The sequence below is a fragment of the Schistocerca nitens genome, chromosome 2, assembly GCF_023898315.1.
Source record: "Schistocerca nitens isolate TAMUIC-IGC-003100 chromosome 2, iqSchNite1.1, whole genome shotgun sequence".
NCBI classification, from domain to species: Eukaryota; Metazoa; Arthropoda; class Insecta; order Orthoptera; family Acrididae; genus Schistocerca; species Schistocerca nitens.
This window is the reverse complement of record NC_064615.1, coordinates 915,370-928,627: the sequence shown is the minus strand read 5'-3', so window position 1 is coordinate 928,627 and position 13,258 is coordinate 915,370. Positions and strand designations below refer to the sequence as shown.

The following is a 13,258-nucleotide window of genomic DNA, read 5'->3' as shown; positions in this document are numbered from 1 at the left end:
GATAAAGATTTTAAGAGCCCGTTTAAGAGATCTTAAAAGCAATAGTTCGATAAATTTTCTTTGCACCTTGGTACACAGTCTCAATATGTTTTTTCGAATAGAATTATTGTCATTAAAACTGTACAATTCTTAATTTTATTTGGTACTAACCTATTTCGACTTTCTAATCATTATCTAGTAAGATGTTGCTTGACTATCGAAACTTGCCAATAGCAAATTCATTCGAAAGTTGTATAGCGCATAACGGATAATGCTTTCATATGAAAAGTGATAGCACAGGATAAATTGTGTTGAAGGGAGAGGAGCCTAAGGCGGGTAAATTCCTTGGCGCACGTAATCACATCATCACGCTTATACAGACGCTTCATGACGCTGCAGCTTCTGACCGTCATATAATTATAAATGATGGCTACGCGGTAATAATGAAGGAATAAGAAAAGAAAGAGAAAATAGTACGACTACATCGACAATTGGACATTAAAAAAAAAAAAAAAACACGAATGAAGTAAAATCGGCCCTGGTTGCCAACATAGTGTGATTCCTCTGCAGCAGTACGTATAGACATTGTGATTGCACTTCAAAAATAGTCGTAATTCACAGGACGTTAGAAACACGCCTGGCTGACAAATGCTTCCGAAAATACTAAGCGTGATAAGATATCCGATGACGATTCATTACAAGACAAAATGTACGAAAATCAAATCTTTGAAAGTGTCTGCATTTCTCTTAGTCACTGTCCTCGTACTTCTGACGTCAGTAGCGTTGTGACGAAATTAATCACGTTGTCATAGACAATAATACGAAGATTGCATCGATGCATAACGGCACATGTAATCCGATGTAGCTATAGTTTTCTCCCATTTCGACAAGAGCATTGAAATGGTTCATTTCATGTCGTTGAATTCATCTTTCGTATAGAATGAAACCATAAAGCTCTCACCGATACACTGATGTAAGGAGTCAACTGATGCCTTTAGGGAACATCAATAAACATAAACTTATCAGAGAAGAGATACATTTTTCAGGGAAAGTAATACATAATGAACATAAAATCATCAAAACAGTATTTACTACATGTACAAAAGCATTTAATTCGTTAAAGAGTCTTTACTCAGTAACGATATTTACTTTTGTCGTCCAGACAGAAATATTTGTAATTCGTGCAAAACAAATGTAACTGTACACTACTACAATCATATATGTGCTCTCTTTCTTCCTCATTCAGTATACGTAATTATTTTCCGCAAGGGCTTCACGCAAGAGAGAATATTTTGTTGTGCTGAAGAATGTTACTGTGGTGTCACTGCCAGACACCACACTTGCTAGGTGGTAGCTTAAATCGGCCGCGGTCCTGTAGTACATGTCGGACCCACGTGTCGCCACTGTGTGATCGCAAACCTAGCGCCACCACAAGACAGGTCTCGAGAGACTGACTCGAACTCATCCCAGTTGTACGGACGACATAGCTAGCGACTAGACGTACGAAGCATTCCTCTCTCATTAGCCGAGAGACAGAATAGCCTTCAGCTAAGTTAATGGCTACGAACTAGCACGGCGCCATTAGCCTTACAGTGATTGTAATTAAAGTCTCCTTTGTATCGTCAAGAGCGATGTACCAAAATGATTGATTAAAGATAAGTATTAATCCAGCTACGTACTTTTCTTCATAGCATTAATTACGTAGCCTGTTCCAGTACTTCACGCCCGTCTGCGTTAGTCTAGCGTGCATTTTCAGCCACCTCTATCTACAAGGTGTTGGCCCAGCTGCCGACACATCAGTTACTCCTATAAATGAGCCGTTATTGCTTAACAGATATCATGACAGTCCGCACTCTTTCCCGTTCACCGATAGCACAGTTTAAAGTTTCTGTATTCTTATTTAACTACTTTGTAGAAACTCAAGGGGCCATCGAGCTTGTTGTCCCAACAGACGGACCGGTTACGAAAAGGGTTCTATTTCATCACTTCGTGATACACTGCGGTAAAATGTGGAATCCAACGCAACGCTTTCGTTGTGTATGTTATCAGCAACCCTATGCCAATTTCTCTCCTCCCCTATCCGGCTGAAAGTTACTGACAATAAACGATTCCGTCAACAGATTACGAATCGGCTAGCACAGAACCAAAAGCCTCCGCAGAACCGCGCGTTAGCAACCTATGCAATGGAAGAGGCTCGATTTGAATGAAGCATACCCAACATGTTCGGTACAAATAAAAATAATAACAGATCGGAGGAAACAAATGGCTCTGAGCACAATGGGACTTAACATCTATGGTCATCAGTCCCCTAGAACTTAGAACTACTTAAACCTAACTAACCTAAGGACAGCACACAACACCCAGTCATCACGAGGCAGAGAAAATCCCTGACCCCGCCGGGAATCGAACCCGGGCGTGGGAAGCGAGAACGCTACCGCACGACCACGAGATGCGGACTCGGAGGAAACCTGTTACGCTAAAGTAACGTGTTTGTGAAGTTAATGCTCATGTACAATTTGGGTTACTGTCTCCTTGTGAAGCATCCCCTGTTTATTTTTATAAAGTTGGGTGACATTATCACAATTTATTTCAGTTTTACGAGAGAGTGTACCGTTACGCAGCACACAGTCGGCACTCGACGTACACGGTAATGCTCGTACGGTGCATTCCGTCGTACATAATGTATACGGAACATGAGATATGATGGGACTGCCACTAAAATTTAATGAAATATCAGATTTCCTTTCCTCTCACTCTTCTGTATGATGAAGTGTAGGAGCTTTTTCCTTAAGATCTTCGCCGAATGCCGACCCACGCGCCACCCTTGATAGAGAGTGTAAGATTGTTTGGCTGGATCTGCAGAGGCACCGGCGTCTTGGCGACCACGTGGAAGCTGAACCTGGACACCAGGTACAGCAGCACCACCTTGGTCTCCATCAGCGCGAACCTCTGGGCTGCAAAAAATTAAAAGTGTCAAATACAGGAGACACACACACACACACACACAGGCCCATCAGGGACATTTTCTCTACTGTTTTAGTATATGTCTGAGATTTCGTTTTTCCAAAGCAGTGTTGGTGTCAGCACAAACATTTGCTGCTCATCACATGTTTCACGTGACGGCCATTTTTAATAGGAAAGTTCAGTTTTTGACAAAAAAAAGAAAAAAACTATTCCGTTACTGACTGTCACGTGTACCAGCTAGTGACCAACATTTATTGCGTTTAACTCTTATCTCTAAAACTGAAACTGGTAATATCTTCCTAAACACCAAAGAAAACTCGTATCACGACTCTTAAGGAGAGACACCTAGCGATTGCAACCCCTAGCAGAGGCCCTCAGTGTGTTCTTTCCACTTTCTACTTGACAGTGAAATTCCCCTTGCACATTTAATGTTGACACCTTTGATTTTATATTCTCTGAAATTTATTTTGACTGTTTCTGTGTGCTGAATCTGCCCTTACGATGGCTGTTTCCAGTTTCATCTCTTCACAGTTAAGGTTTGGTATTTCGATTTAGCGTCGTTACACTTCTTACTTATTACACTTCTGTCTGTCTTAAACTGCTGTATACTTTTTTTTTACTGAACATATTTACATTCACTCCTTTAGTTAGTCAGTTGATCTGTTAATCTAAATACCACACGTATATATGGAGAACCGTTACTATCAGAATAGAAAGGAGGAGACAGAAACTTTGTATGTGTGCAAGAAGTTATTGAGAGCTGAGTGCAACTACTCCGTCAGATGGGCTTTATGAAAGAATCGTGACGGAAAGAACTGACGCAGAAATAAGAGAACTTCAACACCACGGTGGATTTAGGGTTGGAAAATCCTGTGTGAATAAACTGTTTATTCTTAATCAACCAGCATAAAAGCTTTAGATACGTAAAATACCTACACTTGGTATTACTCGATCTAAAAAGTATATGATTGTGTACCAACATTCGAACTGTAGACGGCAATGGAGCTAAACAATATACATCGAATGCCATAAAAAGCTTATAGAAAAATAATATGAGTAAAATTAAGACATTCACAGGATTTTCGTATCACTTCCAAGAAAACAAGGGTCTAAGACAAAGTAGCTGCGTTTCTCCAAAATTATTCGAAAAATGTGATAGCGAAACATTAAAACACTGTCTAGGAAGTGTAGGCAAACTTGTGTCCAACATCAGTAAAGCTATAAGCCTACATAATTTGCTGTCTGATTATCACCTGGTAGTTCCAGCACAAAATCGAGAAGATACTGAATGTCTTGTGAGGAAACCTCCTGAAGAACACATAAAGTTGGACCTGAAACTGTACACCTCACACACAAAACAGAAATGAAATATTTGGTATTTAGGAGCCTCAGAATAGAAAAAATAAAAGCCTAAGGAGTTCTGATAGATGAGGAGAACTGTAACTGCTGAGGGAACAGGCAAAAAAAAGTGCTCTGTAACACGGTGATAGGAAATGCTACAGCAGCAGAAGTTAACCGTGTGAATCCCTAACACAGGCGAAAAGACAATCGTTCGTACGTTTTAACTACTCTCGGTAAAAAATTGAAATCAAGAATGAGCCGCGTAGAAAACAGTTATTTGGAGAGAAAGATGCGGGCAGATTGTACGACATAAAGTTAAGATGACTGACATCAAAAGAAGAATGAGAAGTGGAAAAAAAACCTTCGTTATGCTGTAGGGGAAAAAACGTTTTAGTTCTGTCACATGAAGATGCTGCTGGAGTAAGGACTGTAACAGATAACTTTGGAATTGTGAAGAGGGTAAAAGCAATGTAGACCAACTAATTGATGGGTGAAATGAATAAGAAGAAGTTGAAAAATAGGTGGTTTTGTATCTGAGGGTATGACAAATGGCCTGCCCTGCTACAATAGAACTCGACTCGTAGGTAGAAAGAAAACATAACTTAGCCATCAGTCGTGTACAATACAAAGTAATAGCTGTCTCTGTCGATCAGCGCGTGCAATGAAACAGACCTTGGTGCCAGATTAACACTGAACGGGTTGCCCGAAGAAATTGCAAACCGACAAGAGTATATTTTGCTTTACTGCGAGATATTTGGTTGAATACAAAAACACGAACATAAATACAATAAGATAGGGAAATTTATATTGTAGACAGCATTTTCTTGTGGTACACATAGAACTAGTTGTTACCAGCATGTGGTGTATTCGAAAACGCAACACCTAACTGTGATCAGAATAATCCCTATTAAACTCATGGTTGACACGTTCTTCCGCCGACCGCTTCAATTGTACGCTGTGACGGGATATACAACGTTGGCCTGGAAAGGCTGTTCAACCTGGAGGTGGAGTACATAGTTGTAAAATGTGAAGGAAAATTTCGTTTGCAAACTTCTCCATCGCTATCTGGGACCCCACCATCCGTCATTTTGACTGTTCGCCAAACTATTTCTACATTCGGCACATGGTATCCGCGATCACGTAACTCGTCAATTACCTGATAAGAGAAAGTAGTAGCTTTGTAGTCGAACAGGGAACGAGTGTAGGATAGCGGTGGGCTCTATTACCCGTGGAACGAAGTGAAAGAAGATACTCAGGTCACATGGAAGTGAGGCCTGAGCATTAAGAATGTATTCTGGAAATGTCTCTCTACTGGACGGGTATGCCTTCTCGAACACTGAGTCCACAAAAAGAGCATCGAGACACTTTATTCAAAGAGATTTGAGAATGGTAAACTATTATTTTTGAAGCAATGGATATGGAGAATCCATATGTAAACCTTTTCTTAGTTCTTCTACAGCTTGTGATATAATTCTGATGGTGACGTTAGTTTCTATATCGAAAGATAAATAACACTCATACGATTGATAGTTGTTTAATAAATTCTGTGGTTTTCTAACCTATAGTTAGTATGCTTTAAAAGTTATTTTGGTGTGGCACTGCGCACACTTTTTACTACAGCTTATGAATGAATTACTTTCTTGTATCTTTTATTATCAGCCGCTGTGTGCAGATTTACTTACACAGATGTCAACTTACAAATCGAGCTATCACTTTTGGTTCTCTTTTTGAGATCATGACGGAAGTCTCCATTCCTTATCGATAGTAAGAAGCAATAAGTTTTGAGGGAAATGTTTCGTTAGTCAAAACTCTCCAAACCTGTAGTATGAAATTGAAAGTGGGTGTTTCACTTCTTCTAAACCGCCTTTTGAGGTAACTTAGTTCTTTTGATTGATAGAAGATACCAAATTATTTGAGTTTTTCTCTCGAGAAGCAATGTTTTAATTAATAAGAATTATAACATAAATGTGAAATCATTCATTACTTTTCAACACCTAGCCTAAATGAAATACTTCCTCAGATTCATAGCCACAAAAAAATGCTATCGTTTCATACGTATAATGATAATGGCATTGCAGTTTTTATTCTGGGTACAATCAGGTTAATTTTGTTTTTTAATATTTCTGTTACTATAATCTCAACATATAAGAAAGCAATGTCCTGACCAGCAGAATAACACACATCATCGCCCAGTCCGAACAGCTAAGAATAGATACTTGAAATTAGGCGAAGGTGTGGATTTTATACTGTAGGCGTCGCTTATGAAGGGATTTTTCGAAATTCCAACTCGAAGGAGGGGATGAAGTGTTCTTTTGAAAAATGTCGTTGTTAACGAAATTTTGAAGTTAGACCTATGAAACCTGGTATTTGGTTCCTACGAGTAGGTCAGAAATAAAGAAGTAGGTGTTGAACCATTTTTGGAAATTCAACCCTATGGGAGTGAAGTAGTGGGTAACAACTTTTATTTGGAAATATATCATTACTGAAGAACTAGTAAAGTATTTTTTATGTCACATCTACGAACATTTGTATCTGACCACACGGTTACAAATTTAAAAAAATATGTGTTTCACTGTTTTTGGAAATTGAGTCCCTAAGACCCTAATAGGGTCGGACTGAATCACTGACATATCATCGCCCAACCCAGACCACTAAGGACAGAATCTTGAAGTTTGGAGAGTGTGTGGATCTTATACTGTAGGCATTGCTTAAGAAGGGATTGTCCACAATTCCACTCCTTAGCAGGTGAAATAGGGCATGAAAGGCGTATTGAAAGTATGTCTCTCTTAAGGGAATTTTGAAGTTAAAAAAGTACGAAAACTAGCAAAGGGTTTCTCAGTTCGAAAATAAAGAACATGTGTTTCAACATTTTTGAGAACTCAACCGCTATGGGGTAAAATAGTCGATGAAAGATTTTTTTGAAAATAAATAATTACGAAAGAGCTACTAAAGGATCTTAAGCCTACGTCTACGACAACTGGTATTTGGCATCTCGGTTAGAAATAAAAAATACGTGTTTCAGTTTTTCTGGAAATTCAACCGCTAACGGAGTGCATAGGGGACGAATAGTTTTAAAAAAATATTTCGTTACATTAAACAAAATGTAAAGCTTTTCTTATGATACTTATGACATCTGGTATTTCACTTCTCAGTTAGATATAAAGAAATATTTGTTAGGGGATGAAAGTTGCTATCGAAAGAAGAAGTTGCAATTTGTAAAAAACAAAAAAATTCGATTAAAAGAAAAACAAAAATCTCTGCAGGCCATAGAATCTACGGGTTCGAAACAGCGGTCGGTAAGCTAGTATGCATATAAAACCAGTCCAAAAATTATAAATGTGAATTATATTTTAAAATGGCCTTCGGCTTAATGTAACAATGTATGAAATATTAATTAACGAAGGTATTGCATCGTCATTATGTTGCAAAGTTTGCCCGACACACAAGCCACAGCCTTTCGAAATCTGCCCTAGTTCTATCCTGAGATATGACGACACATTTTCAGTCATGTAACTCTTGGTGTACGCTACAATGTTGAGATCTGAATACACGTTTGTTAGTCATGTAACTGCCATCGTGTGTCACAGAATAAAAGTTGCCAACACTGACTTCAAGTACGACCACTTTTCAGACAAAATTTCTAATAGTATCTGTTTTTGTTCAGCGCGTTGAAACAACGCGTGTTTAGAATTTGTAAAACTTACTTTATTTTATTTGACTGACATAAGTGTTTATATAAGAAAACAAAACTCAAATGGGAAGAGAACAAGGTACCTGCACCTTTGGACTTGACACCAATGTTGAACAACACATGTAAATATTTTACACAGGAAAGAAGTGGCTGTAAGGATATACATATACTTGGGGGCTCATGAAACATCTTACAGAAACGAAAGGTAACGATATAAACGAGTGTACCTCAGCCGCTACGTATTTAGAGCCCGATGTAAGATGTTATATTTCTTTCTACCACCAGAATATTCCTTATATTTCCTGACACCATGGTACAGTTTCTATCTATTTACCTACCATTGGCCTGAAGCTGATACTTAATAACTAACAGAAGCAGAGGTGACGTAGACCTCGTGGAGCTGTCTAGAAAAGAAATTTGGACCGAATGTGGTCGGGTGTCAGCACTGTCGAAGTCATCCCCTATTTCTGGTAAACAGCCCACTGAGCGAAATGATGTGACGCGAGGATATTTGGATGTAGGGGGTCTTCTGACAAGAACTCACGATTTATTCATCTGTGCTGCCAACACGGAGAACTGTCGACAGTGACGTAGGAGTATCCAAAGGTATGCAAAGTGCACTGACTGTAATAAAAAAAAATTCCATAATTTTCACTACAGCAAACCAATTACCTCAGAAAATTTGTAAAATGGACCACGACATGCTGCCAATCTCTAACTTTAAGAGAGTCTTAGAATGCAAATCCCCACAAAATGCTACACAAATACAAAATTTTGCTGAATGATAAATGACTTGAAGTCACGCAACCACGATGCCTATTACTTCAACAGAAAAAAAATTATTTTTTTATTATTTTGCTATTAGTGTTAATCTTCTGTGAGACTCTTATTGAGATTCATAATTTCGTGATAGCGCAGTGTGGCCTCTCCCACCTTTCGCTATAAAACTTTCGTTTGTGTAAACCGTGGCTTCGCCACAGGAACAGGCTTCGCTGTCCGATCTCGTACGTTGTCAGGCTCAGCAAATGCGCAGCTGCTTGCTGCCACCAATGGACTGGTCACGCTACAAACTGTGGCTGCTTCGCCGCTTCCGACGCCACCGCCTGTACCGACGCCGTCGCCGACGGCGCCGCCGCTTCGTGGCTTCAATCCTGACGTTGAACGCTGGCCAGAATACGTCGCCCAGCTCGAGGCACACTTCACAGCTTACAACGTACCAGGTACAGAGCGGCTTGCCTTTTTCATTGCCAACACGAGTGCTGTGTTGTACCGTGAGCTCGTCAAACTGTTTCCCAGCACCCGCCCAGAAACTAAAACTTACGACGACGTGGCTGATGCTTTGAACTGCCACTTCCGTGACAGTGTGAATGTGGCGGCTGCACGCTACAAATTCTTTCGTCTCCGGTGTGGCCCTACTCAGTCCAATAAATCTTGGTTAGCGGACTTTGAGGGACCAACTTCTGATTCTGACTTTAACAGCAAGGAAAAAAACAAAATTTTCACTTGGACCAAATGCTAAAACAGACAGCGGAAGACCAAGGAAATGCTATTAACAACGGTCTCTGTGACCGGAACAGACGACTCACCTACCCCTTAAACGAAGAGAGTGGTGAAGTAGTAATTTTCAAAATACACGACTTTGCTTACCGATACATACACGAGGTCCTGATCCGAAGGGCAGGAATGTAAAGGGCTTGATGCGGTGCTTGTTCTCTGGACTGAAGCGTTCCGGGTCGAAGGTTTCTGGGTGAGGATGGTACCTGGCGTCGTGGTGGATGCAGTGCACGGGAATGCCGACGATCTCGCCTGCCCTCACCTGGACGCCTCGGCAGGCCTCCGTGTCCGGCAGCCGGTAGGGGCGCACGCACACCCGGTCTAGCGTCGAACCGGGACTGTACATCCGTAGCGTTTCTGCGAACAGGAAAACAGCGCTGCCTTTGTCAAATCAAACGGGCAGTTTGCGCTTTTAGCCAGCATCCATATTAACTGTATGTCCATATTGTACATCAAAGTCCCACGACTCGTTTTTCTTTCTCTGTGCTGTGGCTAATCTAAGGAACTGCTATATATATTTTGATAGTGTTTACACTAATAGGTAGGCTGATTCACGAGGAAGGTTTGCACATACAAATTATTTCTAATAGAAACGATATGTGTGCAATTTATCCATTGTTATCTGTTCCACAGTTAACTGGTGCCCGGAGTGACGTCTAGGGGCACTGACGAAAGCTATGAGCTGGTGAGCTCTTGAGGAGGCGGCATCTGGCGGGGGAAACTGTGAACAGCCGCCACAACTCCAAGCAGCCACCAAGCTGGTCCAGAACCTTTACACACTACAAACTAAATTACTCCAGCGCTTTTTTCTGTCTGCATGTGAAGACTGATCTCAGCAACTACTGATAAGGTTTTCATGAGCAAGTTTTATGTATGTCTGTACACATTATAAATTGAAGTAATCGTCACGTTTCTCTGTCTCTATGTGGAAGATAATATTAGTGCTACTGTAGGTGAATGATGCAGTACTAAATGACAGATAGATTAATGCTCTAGAAGGTTTGTGTACATTACTATGTACTATAAACAACTGGTCTGCCCATAGATACTTACAGTTCAAAAAAAAAAATGCTTCAAATGGCTCTGAGCACTATGGGACTCAACTGCTGTGGTCATAAGTCCCCACTTACAGTTAGTGACAACCATATTATGCCAGGGCAGGTTGATAGTTAACGATATAACTCCACAATAGTCCTGCATAATATGAATTTCAACTCTGCTGTCAATATTTCAGACTGTTAAAGCTTGGAATGTACACAAAAGTCTTAAGTGAATATTACTATTTGTATATTATTATTATTCGCTTATATTAATTTAATGTATCTGGAATTCAATATGAAGACTGGGCCTTGGTTAACGTTTCTACCAATAATCTCGAAAAGTGGTTGACCAATTTACTTCGGAGTTTTACACAATACTGTAATAAACGTTTGGACAGACGTAGGTTACATATTTTTAAATACCGATGGTACATATATACATAGAGGCTACATTACTGGCAAAAATATCGATGAGTTCTTGACCGATTTAGTTACACACGGTACATAAGTATACATTTAAAAAAATGTTCTATTATATCAATACAAGCCTGTTTAGTAAAGCTGCACGGCCCCGGAAAAAACTACGGCTTGGTCGTGCGGTAGCGTTCTCGCTTCCCACGCCCGGGTTCCCGGGTTCGATTCCCGGCGGGGTCAGGGATTTTCACTGCCTCGTGATGGCTGGGTGTTGTGTGATGTCCTTAGGTTAGTTAGGTTTAAGTAGTTCTAAGTTCTAGGGGACTGATGACCATAGATGTTAAGTCCCATAGTGCTCAGAGCCAACTACGGCTGTAGTTTCCCCTTGCTTTGTGGCACAACTTGACGAGAAGAAGGGACCGGTTGGTAGGACATGTTCTGAGGCATCAAGGGATCACAAATTTAGGATTGGAGGGCAGCGTGGTGGGTAAAGAGCGTAGAGGGAGACCAAGATGTGAATACACTAAGCAGATTCAGAAGAATGTAGGTTTCAGTAGGTACTGGGAGATGAAGAAACTTGCACAGGATAGAGTAGCATGGAGAGCTGAATCAAACCAGTCTCCGGACTGAAGACCACAACAACAACAACAAGCCTGTTTAACGTTGTTACCAAAAATTTCGAAATATTCGCGAACAATTTACTTTCAGTTTCTACACAAGACTCAATAAACTTTTGGACTGACTACATAATTTGATATAGATGGTAATTAAATATATATATACTATTTAAAGGGGACACGTTACTGGCAAAAATCTTGAAAGATATCTTTTAATGTATATAATATACAAATAAATGTGTAATATGTAACTCGGAAACGTTACTAGTAAAGATCTTCAAAAGTTCTTGACTGATTTACTTCAAATTTTTACACCATACGATAACGGCATTCAAACAGCCTTTCTTGACACTTTCTTAATATATATCAAATATAAATAAATGTGTAATATATGAATGGTAAACGTTGTTGCCAAAATTTCGAAAAGTTCTTGACCCGTTTACTTCATATTTTCACAAAATACTCGAATGGATATTTGGACAGACATGGTCAATATATATACATACACACACACATTGATGATCAGTCAGAGCATTGTGAGCACCGACCTGCTGTCGACATAAATCCGTCCAGGCGACAGCAGCGTCAGCTGGCGAGGCATGACTACTGGTCAGACACACACAGGCGCGTTTCGTATCAGTGAGCGTGCTGTTCGTGTGTAGGATGAGAAGATAAGCGATTTATGTGAGTTTGACTGAGGCCAGATTGTGAGGGCCCGGAGGCTCGGCACGACCATCTCGGAAACTGCACAGACTTGCCGGGTGTTCGAGCAGTGCTGTGGTGAGTGTCTTCAACAAGTGGAGGAACCACGGCCAGACTAAGTCCGGAGGTCGTGGGGTTAGGCGTCCACCCGCTAATACAGACATCGTAGGCCGAGCACACTGGTAGAAAAGGGCAGGCGGCGAATTGTGGCTTAACTAATGCTGGATTCCAATGCTGGGCAGAATACAAGTGTGTCCGAACAGGCAGTGCACCGGCAACTCCGAATGACGACCCACGCACGTGCCAATGTTAACGCCACGACACCGGTAACTGCTACTGAAATGGGCACATGACCAGGTTTACATACGGATTTAAACACACTGTACGGAAAAATCTGACTACGGAGGGAGAATACAAAATATTGGCATTTACAATAAACAGCAATGGAAACTGGTCACTTGTCGGTGTACTGGCTGAAATCGGAGGAATCGAGAACGTTTACTACGTTAAAGGACACTCGAAAAAATATGTTTATTAAGCTCTCTTCCCATTTGGATCGGCTTAAAAAGGATGGTTATATTCTATCTAAGTGTGGCGAGCTGGACGTTGTCCACCTAGCAACAGAACAGTTATTTGCTGAGTTTAAAACTGATAGAATAACTACATTTAATGATCAATCATTCGAAAAAGTTGTGAACTTATTGTTCTATACAGAAATCCCACAACAATGTGGAGCAGAAGAGTTGCTGACATACACACAGGAAGACGAAGAACGCCTTAACAATAGCGTCATCGATGAGATACGAGGTAAAATTAAAATCCCCGGATGATCTTGCCTAGACGGACTGCAGGAAGGAGCTGAGCTAATAGTTAAAGCCCTAAAACAAGTATTTTACAGGACGAAAATTAGATATGTATTAGAATTTGAGTATATAACTCCTATGTATTTGTCACAC

At 40.5% G+C, this 13,258-nt stretch overlaps 1 protein-coding gene across 1 annotated transcript in view; it reads right to left on the bottom strand.

Moving 5' to 3' along the window:
- Positions 1 to 2,442: 2,442 nt before the first annotated feature.
- LOC126235657 (cytochrome P450 9e2-like) overlaps positions 2,443 to 13,258 on the bottom strand; it is a 77,823-nt gene continuing 67,007 nt past the window's right edge. The window contains exons 7-8 of the mRNA XM_049944372.1: positions 9,623 to 9,886; positions 2,443 to 2,933 (exon numbers count right to left, since the gene is read on the bottom strand). Of these exons, the coding sequence (XP_049800329.1) occupies positions 2,767 to 2,933; positions 9,623 to 9,886 (431 nt within the window). The 3' untranslated portion in view covers positions 2,443 to 2,766. The remainder of the gene's footprint in view (positions 2,934 to 9,622; positions 9,887 to 13,258) is intronic.